This window comes from Podarcis gaigeae, assembly GCF_964106915.1.
Source record: "Podarcis gaigeae genome assembly, chromosome: 1".
NCBI classification, from domain to species: domain Eukaryota; kingdom Metazoa; phylum Chordata; class Lepidosauria; order Squamata; family Lacertidae; genus Podarcis; species Podarcis gaigeae.
Genome location: NC_139678.1, coordinates 93448217 through 93467110, shown reverse-complemented (window position 1 = coordinate 93467110; position 18894 = coordinate 93448217). Strand labels below are relative to the sequence as shown.

The 18894-nt window shown below is 39.0% G+C and overlaps 1 protein-coding gene across 1 annotated transcript in view; it reads left to right on the top strand.

The window, feature by feature from the left end:
• Positions 1-18894, top strand: part of SNX4 (sorting nexin 4) — a 28480-nt gene that overhangs the window by 6317 nt on the left and 3269 nt on the right. The window contains exons 3-12 of the mRNA XM_083745991.1: positions 1815-1953; positions 3287-3436; positions 4658-4705; positions 5179-5234; positions 8840-8912; positions 10325-10386; positions 12349-12414; positions 14483-14572; positions 14999-15098; positions 16729-16874. Coding sequence (XP_083602117.1) covers positions 1815-1953; positions 3287-3436; positions 4658-4705; positions 5179-5234; positions 8840-8912; positions 10325-10386; positions 12349-12414; positions 14483-14572; positions 14999-15098; positions 16729-16874 — 930 coding nt within the window. The remainder of the gene's footprint in view (positions 1-1814; positions 1954-3286; positions 3437-4657; positions 4706-5178; positions 5235-8839; positions 8913-10324; positions 10387-12348; positions 12415-14482; positions 14573-14998; positions 15099-16728; positions 16875-18894) is intronic.

The window sequence follows — 18894 nt, the reverse complement described above, 5'->3', positions numbered from 1 at the left end:
GCTGCATTATCATTGCTTATCTGTCTGCTTTAGCAGTCAAATACCCTTTCCATATTCAAATAATTTTGGGCACCTATAATACGGTATTTATCAGGATGCTGGCCTAGAAGGATTTTAAATAGCTGTTGGACTACTGGATCCCTTAAATATATTATTCTTTGGAGAAAAGCACACAAATACAATCATTTGGCTAAGTATTTGGCAAAACGTAACTTTTATTCTCGTGGAATAATGGTAATGCCTATGTCCCCTTCTAAACATCGAATAATTCATTTGTAAACTTTTATTAAAAGTGTGTGAACCAGTCCTAACCATGTAAGTCATCCAGTCAAAAGTTTTTTTTAAAAAATTGGGAAATAAACAATGTCCTTCTTGCGTTTTCCTGATTTATAGGTTCTTTCTGTTTAACGGCCCATTTTCAGATAGTTAGTTTTATATAGCAATGAGAATTAACAGATCTTCTCTGCCCATTGGTTCAGTTTGGCATTTCTCACTAAAGTAAATAAATGCGGGTTTAGAGTAATTCAGTATCTCAATCACTTACACCATTAAATGGTGGAAATTCAGAGGTATAACTTTTTCCTTAACTTTTCCCCCAGGCATCTTGCTTCAGCTCATGGCAAGGACCATTGTTACTGCTTTATTAAGTGGGAAAGCATATGGTTTTCTTGTCAGAACACTTGACAAGCATCGTAATGTTTCAAAACCAATAATAAATTGAAAAGTTAGACCAAATGTCAGCAAATGATTATCATCTTAATTGAGGCAGGGATTGCAGAACTTGTGTTTAGAGATGAAGTTTATAATGTGGCTGCAAGAATCAAATGATGATGAAGGCATTCAGCATAATGAGTACCTTTTGTGGGTTTAACTTCCTTTTGTGGAGTAAATCTCCTGGGGAGAAGTATTCTCACATTAGTGATATTTTATGGCCACTTAATGCAGCCAGATGGAAAAATATTCTTCAAGAATAAAAATACCTGCAATTTTCCCTACCTTGTCTCCATTGTAGAATCTCAGCCTTCCATTATAATCTCTCTTTCTGAACCTATGCTTTTGTTAATAAATAAATAAAAGTACCAAGCAAGACCACAGATTTAGGTTCCCACTGTCTCTTGATTGTATTTACTGCAATGACAGGAGAGTCTGTTACAGGACAGCAGTAGGGAGGAAAGGGAGGCAGAATTCCCATTGTGTCTGAGCATACTTTCATTTTATATATTTAACTTAAGTGCTTACCATTTTTGGCTGGTCATGCTAGCAAAGCCAAAATTTGCATTTTCCATATTCCTTTGCTTTCCCTGCTGGCTTGATGTCAGCTTCCCAATAGTAGCCAAGGGTGTACATATCCTGATATATGTATGTTATCTCATAGGCATGGGACCTCAGTAACATTTTAGGTGAATATTTAACATGGTGCATATCATTATAGTTGTTTCTGTTCCAGCTTATGGTACTTCTTGCTTTATGTATACGTACACTGTTTCACCACTCAATCTAGCACTAAAATATAGAAACATTTTAAATGAAGTAAATACACTGGATATACAAAAATGGCCAGAAGCACTTAGTAAGGTAAGAATGACCATTGCATTTTTAAAAGGTTCATATAGCAATACCAGTGAAACGTCACAGTTGGAATCTTTGGCATTATTTGTTTTCCCACAGTTCAGAACTCCATATAGTATCTCTATAAAGGCCATTGCAAAACCCACAAAATAACATTTCTTAGCAAATTGTGTATAGCTTTAAGACTAAGATCTTGTACTGATCTTAGCATTCTCTCTTCAAAATTATGATCTGATGTCTTTCAGGGCTGTGGAGTCGCAGGCTGAAGGGCAATGTTCTCCCCCAGATTCTCTTTGGAGGCGATACAGTGAATTTGAATTGTTGAGGAATTATTTGCTAGTTAACTACCCACATGTTATTGTACCACCTTTGCCAGAAAAAAGGGTAAGAAAATGTTGCAACTTCATCTTACTCTGTTTTTCCATCTTTCTTGATGCAATATCCACACTAGCATTCATCCAGTATTGTACTGTGCTGGGGTTTTTTAAAGCAGCCTTTTGGGGTTGCCAGTGTGGAGTCCATGGGAACAATGATAGCCTTGTAGATTTTCCTTGGCAAAGCCTCTGTGCCTCCCCACCACCATATATAGACATGCTTACTGCCCCCTTTTGTCATGTGGGGTGGATGGGTACTGTGTTTTATTCTAAAAGTACATATGACTAAATGAAGAAGTTGAAAGAGCAACACTTCCTTTTTCAGCTTTATGTGCTTTTTAATGCTTAGATCAGGAATTGAACACAAAGTTTGGTAATCTGTGGGAGTTAGGAGGGAAAGGGGAGCAGTATGGGAAACAGGTGAGAAAAATGGAGAAACCAGGAGTAGCAACCAGGGGTGCCACAGGAATGAAGGGGGGGGGGCACATGTACATACATTGGATCTAGTAAAACTGATCCTCTTGTATTATTTTTTACAAGTTTCTCATCAGACCACCATTATATCACACATGATTTCTGTTTTCATTGACCAAGCTGTAAGAAAATCATGGATCCAGTGCTTTTCAGTGCTGCTGTCGTGCAAAAATGCAGATCCACAGCACAGATCCTCTGTTTTACTAGGAATTCTCTCAAAATCACCATCAACTCATAGGTCAGATATATGGCTGTAGATGTATTCTGTAATTTGATGGTGGTTTTGTTGTCATCCAATGTAAAATAATGATCACTCATGCCTTGCATCATTATTGTTTTATTACTGACACCTATTTTTATTTTGCTGTCTACCAACATAAACCTTAATTTGGTGGGTTTTGGGTGGACTCCATGTAAGATCACGCAGTACTACTAGATCCAGCTTTTACCCAAACTACGGGGGGGGGGGGAACAAGTGTTGTATGTGTGCTTTCTCTCTTTCTGGGGCATATATAAGAGAGACCTGGGTTAATAGGGAGAGAAGCAGCCAGAAGATGTGGTTCTCAAAGCACACACTCAACATTCCAAATATACCCAGGATCCCCAAAAAGCTGGTGACCTCAGAAGGTTGTGAAGATATGTTTACACAAGTATGGGCAGTGCCTAGTGAAATTTCAAGAAGGAGGAACTGAACTGTAGCAGCATTTTCAGTCACCAGAGCATAAGGTTTCTGTGCCTTTGCCCCAGAATAAATTATGTAGTGCAAACATAGCTGCTTGTATACTTCACATAATTTGTAGAAATGGAAAACATTATCTTAGTATGAAGTATATCCAATCATGCTCTTAACACATCCCCTTGTTTCACAGGCAGAGTTTGTTTGGCATAAGCTAGCAGCAGATAACATGGATCCAGATTTTGTGGAAAGAAGAAGAATTGGCTTGGAAAACTTCCTTTTGCGGGTGGCTTCACATCCCATTCTTTGTCAGGAGAAGATTTTTAATTCATTTTTAACCAAGGTACCTTAATTCTGTCTGCAGGATTTAAAAAACAAAACAAAAGCTCTTCCACCTTAATTCTAATTCATGATAAATGCATCAGATTATGTAAGAATTGTGGGGCTGTAACTCAATGACAGAGTGCATGCTTTGCTTGCGAAAGGTTCTAGATTCAATTGGTGGCTTCTCTCTGAGTAGGAAACACCTGTGTGAAGTTCTGGAAATCTGTTGCCAGTTAGTGTAGAGTCTACACTGACTAGAACAGATATTTGGGACTTCATGGAGGACTCTTTCTCAGCCCTGCAGGATACTGTAACAAGAAAAATCTACTGTAGGCTTTTGATAGTTGAATTTGAGTAATGGAAGCGCCCCGTTTTCATCTTGTTCTGTAGTATATCAAATCCATATAAATAGCTGTCCTGTCCTGCCTGTTGAAAGATTTTCAGGATTGTTTATTGCATTTGCCCTGTAGGCAAAGCTGAAGTGTCTCGATGTCATAACTGAAAAGGGAGGGCTGCTAGCCTGCTCTGTTATTTTTCTGGTGATTGGTCTTTTCTAGCTGTTGGGAAAAGGGTGAAATGGGAAAGATTAACGGCCACAGAAGTAACTGGATAGAGCAATAGTTTTCTGTACACTACTGTGATATTTTAGAATGTGAGCAGTTGATAAATCTTTTAAAATAAGAATATCAGAACTGGCCATTAACTCTTCTCTTCCTGAGTGTGACTCGTTTTCTGCATAGAGCCACCAGAGAGCCTTCAGATTTCTGAACAGGCATTGCTGGAATGTGTTTTATGAGAATAATGAAGGAAGTAATGCATATCCTGGCTCTTATACCAGACTGGTAAATACCCATTTGCCTACTCATATGAAGTGGGTAGAAATTGATTCCAGGTGACAGATAGGAAATCATTGTAAATTGGAGCAGAGGTGGGTTTTTTAAACAATTGGTAAGCATGAGCAGATGGGATAATGAAAAGTTCTGTGGGCTGGTAGCTCTTGTGGATTTATTTGCAAGCCTGTCTTATATATGCAGATGCCAATTTATTTATATAAACATTTCTATCCTGTTGTCATAGTGCCCACTCAGGGCAACTTACTGTAGCTTAAAAACACAGTACAGTAAAATGCTAGCACTTTTTTGTGTTGGACCAGTGGTGTTACAGAGGCAGCACTCACACATTTATAATGCATTGAAAAATTAAATTGAAATTAAAGTTGAAATGAAATTTCCTTTTCTAGGAAGGTGGATGGAAGGAAACGGTGAATGAAACAGGATTTCAGCTAAAGGTAATTATCTCCTTTTTATTATAATGTGTGACATTCTGTCAAAGGGTAAGCCTAATTTGCAGCTTCATAATTTAATGTGAGGGGAGCAATATTCAAAATTAATTTTTGGTAACTGAAAGTTATGGCATAATATTGTAAAGAGATTTGAAGAATAGAATTGTAGAGTTGGAAGGGACCACCAGGGTCATTTAGTCCAGCCACCTACAATGCAGGAATTTTTCGCCTAATGTGGGGCTCAAGGCCACGACCCTGAGTCTCAACTGAGCTTTCCCATTTCTGTTCATAGAAGTTTTGTGACGTAATAGCTAGGCCTCTATACTCAAATGTAACTTGAAATATTGTTGCAATAACTGCTTCTAGTACATTTTTAATCACAAGTGATACCATATTTTATTCTGGTGATAATCTTCTGAAATGTGTGTTTTAAATTTATTTAAGTGAATAAAATTAGTGTCTTGTGTGTTCTTCATTAGGCAGATTCTAGGTTAAAAGCCCTTAATGCAACATTCAGAGTGAAAAACCCAGACAGGTAAGTGTGTTGTGTGTGCTTTTAGTTTGTGTTGCAACTGGGAGTTACAGTTAATGTGTAAATATTTTTTATTTGCTTACAAGGCCGCCTCCTTGTTGATATTCACTCTGATTTGGTTTGGTTTGGTTTATTACATTTCTATGCCGCTTTTCATTCAGATGAATCCCAAAGTGGCTTACAAACAATAAATAACAATAATATGATAGAACATAATAGAACATCATAAGTACAGGATAAATCATACAGAATAATTAAAAATAGCAATAGTATTGTAGTCTATAACAAAGCAACAACTAAAACAAGCTAAACATCACAAGTAAAGCAAAAGTCATATGATTAACAAATCAATATGGCATTTATAATCTATAAAAAATATTAGCAACATTAACAAAATAGCAAGCAGAAGATGAACTAAGCACTGTTAAGTTCATACACACTCCCCACCCCCATGACTGGAGGGTATGGCAAGGCAGGTGGAAAAAGGCATTACCAGCTGGCCAATGCAGAGTCTCTCACCACTCACAGCTCTTCCTTGGGTTGGAGGTGTGTCTCTCCCTTCACTCTTAGTTTATTGAGCCTATCTCCAAAGAGCACCCAATGTAAATTTGAAAGGTGATCCCCATTCCCTTTCCCAAATCCCATGGGCGGCTTCTCTGCCCTCTCCCAACTCTTTAAAAGAGTGTTGTTGTTCTTTTTGTTTACATACAGAAAATGCTCCTGCATCCCAGTAATAATTTCCTACACATGCATCTCTCCCTTTTCTTCCTTGACATATGTCCACCCAATGATATCTGTAAGCAGATAGGCTTTCTAAATGTCATAGTATGTCATTGAGATGACCATAGTATATCTACTAATAAATCCTTATGCTTTCCCAAAGTAAAGGGGAAAACCCAGGGGTAAAAGGAATAATGTGGTAATGATGCAGCTGGAAGCCCAACTTTTGCTTTATTGTAGATAGAGTATAGAGCATGCAAAAATATGTAAGTGCAAGAGGCGTGCTGATCATTGGCCATACTGTTTGGGGCTGATGGAGAGCTAGAGTCACAGCAGCATTTGGAGAGCCACAGGTTCCCCACCCTTGTCCTATCCCTACTGGGAGTAAGCCCAATTCAACTCCATTGGACTTCTGTGTATACATGTATAGGATGGTGCTATAAAGCTCTTACAAATTTGATATTTTTCCATGGCTGATTTTGGGAGCCCTCATTTATGCTGCAACTCAGTATTCAAATGACTTCATGACTAGATAAAATGATCTCTCACAAATACAACCAACAAATACAAAACATAACTTTCCCTTCTGCTTTATGGTTTGGTGACTGGCTATGGCTCTATTTCTTTCCATGTCTTTTGCAGAGGAAGTAGACTTTGAGGAGAAGGGCTTGGGAATTTTGACTGGTAAAAAGATGAAATGTTGTCGTAACTAAAATATTTTCAGCTAGAGTCATTTTGATTTAATAATTTGAAACTGATTGCTAACAAGCATTTCAAAATATTAGCTGTTGCAGTTGTTCTTGAACTAAGCACAGAGCTCTTTCTGTCTTAAGCAACGACAAAGAGGGATGATGAAAATGTTGTGGCCTGCTGATGGAAAGTAAAGAATATCTCAGTGATGCATTAATTAAACTCTTTTCTTGCATCATAATCCCACTCTTTCCCACTCAGTCACACAAAATTTGCGAAGCTCAAAGCTTTTAGTTAGTTTCCTATACAACTCCAGCACTACTTTCCAAAAAGCAAATGCAGAACATGGCAACATATTGCATGATGAAATTAGTGTCTCTGCTTGTGTTGGCTGAACCATGTGCTGATAAAGGCAATGCTCTCTAATTCCCTTCAATTCCCTAGACCACTTTTACATTTATTTCAGCCATGCTTGCTTACTCTTTTTCAGTTCTCTTTGTCCCCTGTTGCTATAAGAATGGGAAATTGGACTGTAGTTAGTCCTTTCCCTTATATTTCAAATGCTGGCAAAAACCCAAAATCAACAAACTTCAACTGAGGGGAGAATTCTCTCATTTTTCTGATATATTAATCTTGCACGTGGTTAACAGTAATAGTAGCTATTTTCAGGCAATGAGAATCATTTGTTTAGTGTGGAGACAGATGTGGAATTGTTTTAGAACAGTAGGGCTAGCTATACAGTATTTTCACAGAGTTCTGTACAAACATACAGTGTTCTTTCATGGGCATGTAGCTGAAAGCTGGTACTAGATAGCACCTGTGACATCAACCACACAATCCTTCCTCCCCCATCCCATACCCCAAAGTCACAAAGTCTATGCCTTTGCTAAAGTTCGGGCCTTGTCATGTTCCTGATGATGGGGCCTACCTCTCATCCTTTATTTTTGACAACTTTTCCCATAGCAGTGGGGCCTCCAGCTTTAGATTGGAACAGGGAGTTGCTGGTCTGTGTTGGATGTGCCCCTGAGACTTCTGCACTTAACTGTCTGTGTCTCTTCTTCTCCCCTCTCCTGCTGCAGTTGGCTTTGAAAAAAGTTTTCTGTTGAATACTTTATTTCAAGCCTAATTGCAGTGTAGGTTGGGTAGAATCTTGACAGGTTGTGCAGCTGAAGAAAGCACTGCTGTGATAGATAACATTTCCTGTGGTTCCTGAAATCTTTGGATTCTGTTGGAGCATGCTGTGGCAGTATTTACAGATGCACTGTAAGCCCTTCTTTGCCATAGCTGAGTAAGTTGAGGGAAGGGATGGAATCAGTAGTAGCCAGAGTCAAAACAAGCCCATGTCAAGCTGAGCCTAAATTTTGAAGGACTCTGCGTCTAACTCTGCAAGCGCTCATGAATGTGTGCTAGCAAAAATAAATGTTGAGACTTCTTTTTTGATATTTCCAGCAACACTACTTCTGACTGCTCTTAAATTCTTACATCTGCCTGCACCCTTAAACTACTCATTTTGCTGAGACGCAGTTGCACTTTGAAAACAACTAACTTGTCCAAGCTAACTATCTTTCAGCAATTTTTATTAACTGTGTTTGCTCCAAGAAGCATTCCACAGTCAGCACTACTTGGGGAAGGGTCTGATTCCCCCCCCCCTTTTAATGTGGTCATTATCTACAGAACCGTACCAAAAGCACTTCTGAAAAAGGGTTTAAGAAGGGCCAATTTTTTTCTGTTGATAGCTGATTTTTATGTTCCTGTATTTTTTAACTTAATTCACCATGTTGTGAATGTGTAGCCCTTGCTTTGCACTGGTAGCTTAAGTCAGTGTATTGCTTTCCATCTGTCTCAAACTGCTGAGGTTTGTACTTGAAATGTAATATTGCGCCTAAATGAGGGTACTACATTTCATTCCAGTATCTTTTTCTCCAAATAAATTGTTTTCCAACTGACCAAATGGAATACTGAACAGGCTAGTGGTTAAACAAGGCCTCGTTTTGCTCAACCAACTCTTCCTTGCATTAATAAGAGTTCTGCCAAATCTTTCCTTTAGCTGATGGCTGCTACTTCAGGAAGCTAGAGATAATTCTACTTAAACAAGTCAATCTTTTCCTTAAACTGTTCCATTCTGAAGCTGTCATACAGTTTATAGCAGTTTGTGTTCCTGATTCCTAATGATCTGCTATCTGTTTTTGCATTCCCAGGAGATTTACAGAACTTAAACACTACAGTGATGAGCTGCAGTCTGTCATATCACACCTTCTGAGAGTTAGAGCTGTAAGTGTTTCCTCCTTGGGTTCTAATGGAGAGTAACATTTATCAACATTGGTTAAAGTACAATAAAAGAATCCATCTATCCCTTGTTGATGTGCAGCTGATTTGATTGTAGTGCTGAGTTTTGGAAGTGGCCATTTATTTTTCTTAAAAATGTGCCTTTGCTTTGTGTCCCAGAATTCAAGAAATAGCGAGAAGTTGGAAGAACAACCACATTTTTAAGTGTGGTTCTCTGATGTGAGGGGTAAAAAACAACAACCAGGGACATTTTCACAAATTAAAAAAGTGGTGCTCAAAAATGGGATGCCCCTTGGGAGGTGTGGATAGTCAAATACTTCTTTTTTGTGTTTTCCTGTTAGATTCTTATGGTTCCCCCCCCCCACCCCGCATATCCATTGTACTGTGTATAGTGGTCAACCTCTTTGATTTGCTTTGATCCCTCCCATAAGAACATCAGACTGTGCTGTGAGCTCATGTGCCCATTTTTAGCTTTAGGTTGTTGTGGGGCTGGGGAGATTTATTTCAGAATAAACCTCTGCCGTGTGTTCGGGGGTGATGTAAGGAATTGTTTGGTCCCGTAAGAATATCCATTGGTTTAAGTGTAGGATCTGATATCATGGATCTGAAAAATTAAATATAAAATTGCTGAGCTACTTAAGGCAGTAACTAATAAAGCAATTCTGTTAGCACAAGGACTTCTGGTTGTGCAACAGAACTTCCCCTCCTATCCCAATTGCCCCTTAATCTGTTTTCAGGTTTCCCTCAACCCTCCAGAGCAAATTTGGATTCTGCCCATAGTCTCCATGTTGTCTGTTTCTGTCTTCAGGCTGTTTATTAGGGACTAGTAAGTAGCTGATATAATTCTGTTATTTCAGAAAGCTCAGTTTGTCTTGAAAGTGAGCCAGACTTCAGTGCTGGGCATATTGTCAAAAATTACAATTAAGGCTGGCAAAAAACTCACACCTGATACTTTACAGAAGAGTCAGCAACTATTTTGCAAATGCCATCATATCCCATCCTAATATCCTTTCATTTGGAGGCCATGGACCATTTGGATAACATTGTAATTCAGTTTTTTTAAAAAATTGTCAAGATTTTCTATTAATAGTTTCTTAAACCAAAGAAAGCAGTCACGATGTAAAAGAATATATTTTGGTGGATCATGATGGGATTGGAACAATGAAGAGAAAGCAATTCAAATAAGCATTTTCTTGTTTGGGTAGAGACCAACAAGAAAATAGAAAATAAAATTCTTGCCTCCTGGTATTTTATTAATGTAATTCAGGCTAGCATTCCAGAAGGAAAAAGTGGAATAGAGCTTTGTTAATGTGAATATCTTATTTGGCACACTTTTCCTAGAAAGCTTCAGTTAAATAATATGTCTGGAAAAACTGACCACTGCTTGCTTGCTTTAGAGAGTGGCAGATCGGCTGTATGGTGTGTACAAAGTCCATGGGAATTATGGAAGAGTTTTCAGGTAAGATATGAAAGCAATTTACCCCTTGATTGACTGAGATTTTATTCCCACCTCTCCAATTCATATTGGACAAAATCAGCTATAAAAAACAAAACTATAAAACAACTTTTTAATACAGGAAAGCAGTAGATAAACAGTCAAAAGGTGGTGAGGGGAGACAGACAGTGAATCTTTTAGCTGGTATCAGAATAAAAGTTGGGGCTGGAGGGCAATGGAGCTCCTGTCGTTGGGAAATTCACATCCTAAGCATCTTAACACCACAGAAGACTCCTTTCTCTCATGAAACCTGTTGGAGGGAAATGACTAGTGGGTGCTTTGCTTCCAGGTCTAATAGAAGCTTGGCCAAAGGTGGAGTGGGGGCGTTGTTCATGTTGTGGTCTCAGTCCTGATCAGGTTTTCTCCCTGTGACTGTTAACACCACTTAAAAAGCTTGTAATGTAACATCAGTGTGTTTAGTATCGCATGCAATTTAGTCTTTAAAAAACTCTGTGTTTTGCTCTTGTCAGTAAATGTTGCCGAAAAGCATCTCTAACCTTTTTAATTGAGCTCAACAAAATACGTTGCTACTTCCAAACCGAGGGTACAAACTGCAGACTGGGCTAGAGCTGAAGTCTCAGGAATCAAAAGAAAAAGTTTCATGACTGCAGAAGGCTAAGAACCACTTCTTAGCTCTGTCTGGCAATGCCAACACTGCTACTTGAGTGTCTTTTGTTGCCTCCCAGCTATCAAGAAAAGGGAAGCAAGAGGTAACTTATTAGCAGATCCCCTTTGCAGTGCTTTGCCTGTACCTTATTCTGTGCAAAGCCTGGGAGAAAGTCCAGCCACATTGTGACATCATGAAACGTGACTGGAGAGCACGAACCTTTTGATCACATTGCATGTGACTTAAATGACAGGTGACTTTTTAGTGCTGTAAGAAACCAACCACCATCATGACAATTTCCAAGATGATCTATATTTCGTTGTTTCAAGAGCTGACTGAAGCAATAAGCTTTTGTGATTTGTATGCCTGATTGTGAACTTAACTTGGCCATCTTACTGGAAAATTAAAGAATCTGATTCTCCTTTTGTGTTCTGCAGCTGGCACATTTAATCCACTAGGCTAATTGATTGCAGATGTGCATCTCTGATTTTAGAACTCTCAACTGTATCAGTAGTACTCCTGTAATTATGCTAGATAGAACCCAAGTTGAACTGCACATTAGTTTTTGGAGTGCTTGGTTTCTTTGCAAGATTTCTGTAGGTTTTCAGTAATCTTACTAAAAATGTTACTGAGATTTTAGCATAAAATGACATACCAAAATAATATAAGACGTTAAGAAAATATTACTGAAACTCATGGACAGTAGACACAATGTTGCCAAAAAATAACAGACTATATTTGGTGAAAGGTTAATTTAGTAGAGCTGAAAGGCAAGTGCCATCTTTGTTTTAAAATCCTGCTATGGATCTGGTGATAACAAATAGGCACAATCAAACTCCATCAAAGTATGTTTCAGGCTATGGGTGAGGAAATATTTCTTTTTAAAATTAAAGCTTCATTCAGTAGGAAATTTAGTGATAACATAAAGGTGAGAAAGAGTGCTTCTCTCCCAACTTTTGGGAAGTCATTTGTTTTTAAGTGTAGTAAAATGACGTGGTGATGCTTTCCAGTTTTAAATGTTCAAACAAGCTTCTTTTGGGGGCCTTAAACTGTTGGGAGTTCTCAAAAGTCATATTTTACATGTGGTGTTTAAGATAGGATAACATATCTTATAACAGACTTTCAAATTTTGCATTCAGAACTACTGCTTGCTCGGAGGAAGTACAGCAGTTTAGCCAAGTATAACTTGGAGGTTTCTCCATATAGATACCACCTGGGGAGAGACTACATACAGGATGCAGCTTATTAACTTTCTCACCCTTCATGTGTTATGTTGTTTCTTATTTAAAGGTTTTTTTCCTTTTCTTTTTTGTCTCTAGTGAATGGAGTGCAATAGAGAAGGAGATGGGGGATGGGCTGCAGAGTGCTGGCCATCACATGGATGTGTAAGTATTGACTATCTGAGAGTTGATGGAATCCAGATGGACACATTAAGAAGGGGTGCATGTGTAGGAAAATGTAGTTTTGAGAAGATGGTGTGTTTTGAAAAATAGCACTGTAGGCTGTTCAGTATTTCATTGGCTTTAGCTTTGGACTGCTTCAGAATCTGTTGCATTAAGTAGCCCAAGGAATCCCTGGTGACTTAAAAGGGATTTCTTTTTATTATTATTTTGAAACTATAGAAGAAGTTGGAAACGCTTCCAGAGTTTCCTTTAAGCTACTATGCCAGAAACTTGTAGAATGAAACCTGATGTTCTTCATTTGTTTGACAGCAATAGCTGTTCCATCGATACTATATAACTTTATAGGTTTTTTTTTTTTAAAGTCACATCTATTTATTGCCTGAATTTTTAAATGGGTTCTGTAGGGTATTTAAAATCTGAGGAATTTTCAGTTATCCTAATATGTTGCCGTTTAAAGCCCTACATGTTTCAGGCCCCAAGTATCTGAAAGACTGCCTCTTTCCCTACAGATTTGGGTGATGAAATTGGCAGAGGGTGGCGCTGTGGGTTAAAGCCTCAGCGTCTAGGACTTGCCAATCGAAAGGTCGGCGGTTCGAATCCCTGCGGCGGGGTGCGCTCCCGCTGCTCGGTCCCAGCGCCTGCCAACCTAGCAGTTCGAAAGCACCTCCGGGTGCAAGTAGATAAATAGGGACCGCTTACCAGCGGGAAGGTAAACAGCGTTTCCGTGTGCGGCTCTGGCTCGCCAGAGCAGCGATGTCACGCTGGCCACGTGACCCGGAAGTGTCTCCGGACAGCGCTGGCCCCTGGCCTCTTGAGTGAGATGGGCGCACAACCCCAGAGTCTGTCAAGACTGGCCCGTACGGGCAGGGGTACCTTTACCTTTACCTTTACCCTCTTGGTAGTTTCTCTATCCTCAGTGGCTGGAGACCTGTGAGAGAGCATTCTTTGTGGCAGCCCCTGAGCTGTGGAACTCCCTCCCAACAGTGGTGTGTCTGGCACCTTCACTGTACAGCTTCCAATGAATGCTCTTTACCTTGACCATTGATATCTGAGGTGTATATTGTCATAAAGTATACATCTATTTTTAGGACTCACCTTTTTGTGATTGAAAGTTGTTGTTAACTATTTAAATATTGTGTTTCAATGGTGTAACTCACCTGGGATCTTATGGTGGTCTTAGGGATCTTAATGTAAAATCATCATTATCATCATGAACAACAACATCATTTAGGCAGAGCTATCAGCGTGTTTATTTTGCATTGATCAGTACGGGAAGGTAAAACTTGAGGCTTATTCTCTCTCATTCTGAAGCCAGTGGGACTTAAAACTCTGCTTAAGCAGTCAGCAGGGGCTTTGACCATAATGGCGATGGAAGGAGTTGGGGGCTGCAGGCTGCTTTTCTCTCTGGCTGTCTTTGCATCTGTAATGCCTGGAAACCAAGAGTGACAGCTGAGGCTCTTAGGAAGCCAGAGCCTGCCTATCAAAGTTAGCTGATCCTCCATCTCAAGGATTATAGTTTCAAGAAGTGTCCCACTGAGTATTCTTTTAAGTGTCTTCAACATTTTGCATCCTGGAAAGCACTGGGGAAGCTTTTTCAAATTGGCAGAACACCATCCCCTTTCTGGCTGCACTGCAACATTTCTTAAAGTTATTTGGTATAATAGTATTTGATCAGTAGGTGAGCACCAAAATTCTTCTCCTGCTTTATTGGCTACCTAACATAATGTAATAGTTGTCTTGTAAAATTCAGTTGGTATCTTTTATTTCATATTTTTAGCTGCCTGTTTGACTGAAGAGCGACAGTCAAATACTCTAATCTATTTTATTGGGTTTCCCTCCCTTGCGATAAAACTGCTTTCTTTTTAGCAGGAAATATAAGATTTAATGTTTTATTGTAGCAATGGCTTGGAAGGCTTTTAAGGAGAATTTTTCACAAGTGCTTTTTCGATATATTTTGTTGTGAGAAATATGTTTCTTGACTAGTACATAATTATTTTACAACACTGATGAAGTTTCAGGGGCTCTTTTATCTGTTTTGCTCTCTTAAAAGGTATGCAGCTTCAATTGATGATATACTAGAAGAGGAAGAACATTATGCAGACCAGCTGAAAGAATATCTCTTCTATGCAGAAGCTCTTCGGTAAGCATATTAGCATAATTTCTATGATAATTCTAGTTATGTTTAAAGCATTGCAGTTGAGCACATTTGTAAACAGTTTACAAATGTAAAAGATTATTGTGCAGGTGAGTTCAAAAGCTTGCTCATACATGGAATTCTGGAACAAGTTGCTTTCTCAGCCTTTTCTCCAGATCTGTTTGTAATAGGGAAATAATGGGGCTCACATAAAAGTGGTTGTATGGGATGTGACAGAGGTGCATATGGCTGTAAAAGTGAGTTGAAAGAAACACTGAGAGAACAATTCTCCCTAGCATGTCAATTGGATCAGTAATGCATTAATAATGATGATGCGATTATTAAAATTCAGGCTAGATGTTGGTTAGGATGTGCATTAAAAATCTGATTTAAACAGTTGCACATGAATCTCTTTTATTGAATTATTTTTAGGGCTGTTTGCAGGAAGCATGAACTTCTTCAGTATGAATTGGAAATGGCTGCTCAGGATCTGACATCGAAGAAGCAGCAATGTGAGGAATTGGCGACGGGAGTAAGCCTGGTTTCATTTTTTTCCACTTTCCTTTCCAAAATCTAGAATTGGAGAAAGCCAGGTTCTTACACTAAATGGCATTAATGTATTGCTTGCTGACAGGAGACTTGTGAAGGGTCTTACTCAAGTTGTAGATCTTAGTAATTTATTTCACAGCGATTTATGCTGTTCATGCAAAACTTCTGTATGGAAAATGCATGTGTTGACCACAAGGGTGTGTTACATGCTGCTCGATAAAGTGCAGTTTTTGAACTTAGAGCGAGGCAGGAGAGAGGGGGGGAGAGAAACTTTTTACTTTTAGACATTTAAAAATATTATTGAACAACTTCCCTTGTTCAGTGGACTGGGAGGCAGCCAGTGAATTTGGATAAACAGGAGTGTTCTGTGTACTTGGTGGTATTGACATCGGCATAGTTTATCTCATTGGCAAGATTTTGAGAATGCACAGTACTGCATTCAGAGTACTATTATGGATAGCTCTATTTGTCTAACAGCATATATGTTTGTGGTGATTGTGAGAATGGAGTTGATCATTTGAGTAAGTCAAAGGGGCATGAAGCTGTTTGTTTGGAATTTAATCACATTTTTAAAAAAACTGTTATGGAAGGGATGCATGTCGGGGAGGAATAGAAAGGAAGATATAAGCCATGGGAAATATTACATTTATTGTAAATCATAAGTATGTATGATATAATCTCCTTTTAATTACTGGTTTTTATCCCTTACTTGTTTTAAGTCTTATGTGTTCACTTTATCCAAATTTTTTAACATATGCTGGTCTGTGACCAAAATAAAGTTTGATACTGATACTCCCTGACCCTACTAGGAATAGAGCAGTATGTAAAAAAATAAAACACTAAGACTGAAATCTTGCATATCGTTACTTAAATCTTTCTGAAACAAATGGAGTAGCTTAACTCCCTTTTAACCTAAACATTCAGCTATAAACATGGACTACTGAAAGAGGAGTACTTATTCAGTAATAGCTTTTTTTAGAGGTGGAGCCACTGTTTCATTGGTTCATTTCACAGAATCCTCTGAACCATTATTTGGAGGACTGTGGACTTGCTCTATGCTTCTCTTTCTTTCCCTGCTTCTCATCTTTATTTCTGCTTAACGTTAGTTTGCCAAGCTAGCCTAATTCGTCCAACTATGGTTGCAGGCAATTGGCTCCAGAGATGGGAATGTGTAAGCCGGCAGCATATTCTTGGTGGGAGTTGTACCATGCTGCATTAAGTAAAGATATATAGTTAAAAATAAATAAATCTTGATTTAGGTTCAACAGTTTGTCTCTTTTAGACAGTGTGAGATCCAACATGGTGTCATTGTTAAGTGTGACTTGGATGAGGGAGGCTCTAATTCCCCCTTGGCTGTGAAGAGCACTAGGTGTCCTTGGGGGCAGTCAGCCTAAACTGCTTCACAGGGTGGCTGTGAGGAAATCAGGGTCTGGAAGAACCAAATTTGTCACTGAGCTCTTTGAAAGACAGCTGGGATAAAAATAGAATACATTTTATATGCAGGTTAATATTTCGAAGTTATGTGTGCCATATAAGCTTTCCTTATTCATGTATTTGGGCACCTTCCCCTCCAGAAAAGCAAATTTCCTAGAACACATGTTTACTGTTTTCAGACTGTAAGAACATTCTCCTTGAAGGGAATGACCAGCAAGCTGTTTGGCCAGGAAACACCAGAACAAAGAGAAGCAAAGATAAAAGTGCTCGAAGAACAGATACGTGATGGAGAGGAGCAGCTCAAAGCAAAGAATTTAGAAAGCCGGTAACTGTTGATCATGTTTAAAGAAAATGTAGATGTGAAAGTCATATTTGTGCAAGCTGACAGTATGCTGCCAGCATCTGACTATCTTTGGAAACTTTGGTTATCTGTTAAATGCTAAATACGAGGGAAGCAGCTATCTGGGATCTGTCACACAACTTTTATATATTTCTGGTGATTATGAGTTTTTGCAAAATCTTTCACTTACAAAAAGAACATATTCAGTCAGAGTAGCCCTATTGAATAGTATGACTTTTGTTGGCTATCACTCCACATTCTTAGCTACTGCTCGTGAGAAAAAGCTGAACACTTTCAAAGCATGTTTCATGGTTTATTGTGTGTGTTCTATTAAGATAGTAATATGTTTAACAGGCTGGCTTCTTTGTCACAGTCAGAATACAAACATAATGCTTCTTCACACTGAGAAAACTTGGTGACTAAAAAAATCCCTTTGAGATTTTATAGAAAACATAGGTAGCTTCCTATTAAGGTTAGATTTATTAGCAGGCTACTCGTGAACAAACAGAATGATCTTTTGCTAGGAACAAAAATCTTAGGAAATAAGTGCTGACATTTCCAAAACCAATGTATTTGTTGCAGAGGAAAACAGCTTTTACGATTTCCTGTGTAAGGATAGCAGCTAAGAAGATCAATATGCTCAGTGTTATCTGTACATCTTAGTTTAAAAAAACAAAAAATTTGCACCCAGGGAAACCAGGCTTCATGCCAAGAGTAGTGGATTTCTCTGTGACCTGCATGAATTATGTAAATTTTGTGTATTTGCATAGGTAGCAAGTTCTTAGCAGAATTCTCCCCATCTTTATTATTGTGCATAATTCTGGCTTTGTTAGGCATGAGGCGAGGCAAGGAACTGTATAGGACACTGAAGGCCCCCTCCTTCAGCAGTCCCTCTGGCTTTGAAAGCTTCAGCAGATGTTTCCCAGACACTTCCAAACAGATCTTTGCAATCACAAGCAAATTTTGCTTTTAAAAATGAAAGCTGAGATTCTCAGGAAGCTGGAGTTCTGCTCTCCCACAGAATTGCAGCATACACATGACCCTGAATAATCTATTCCATTTAATGAAGGGCAAGTTTGTATTTTACTTTTCCCATGCAAATTAATAGATGCTGTTCAGGTCTGGGGGGAACATGGTTTGGGGTTGGATTCAGAGAGTAGGCTTATGCTCACAGAATATTCATCACAGAAGGGAGGGTGCTTCTCATCAGTTTTTCCCTCCCCCTGCAACTTATTGTGCCCCTGAAAGTCTTTTGTGGAGGATTGGAAAACTCTTCAAAACAGAAGGGAAGATGCAGGGAGAATTGACAAAAATTGCCTCCTCCTCCATCCCCACACACCTTGTTCATTTCACAGAACTGTCAGTTTGGATTGAAACCCCTTTCCCTGAATGGAAAGTTGTGTCTGAGAGCCTCATAAGGCTGGGGAAAGGTGCAGAAAATGACAACTAATGTAATCAAAAAGCTGGAGCAAACTATTATAAGGAAAGTTTGCAATGTTGCGAAGTACACACACACACACACACACACACACACACACACATATATGGTGTGAAGAAAGTGGATGGAGAGAAGTGTTTCTCCGTCTCTCACAATATTAGAACCTGGGCTCATTCAGTGAAGCTAAATAGTGGAAGGCTCAGGACAAACAAAATGAGGTTTTCCGCACAGCACATAATTAAACCTGGAAGATGTAGTGATGAGACCAACTGGGATGGTTTTAAAAGGGGATTAAAATGATGGCTGTTTATTATTTCCAGTATCAGAGGCAGTGTGCTTCAGAGCCCTGGTTGCCAGGGAGCATGAGCCGGGGAGTGCTATTGCAGGCATGTTCTGCTTGTGGGCTTTTCATAGCCATTTAAATGTTTGCACACTGTGGGAACAGAATGCTACTCTATGTAGGCCTTTGGACTGAGCAGTAGACTCCAAGGTCCTTGACACAGTTCATCTGGAAAAAGGTCTGTCAATGAAATTCTGTCAGGTCAGAAAAAGTAGAAGAGGGGGGCA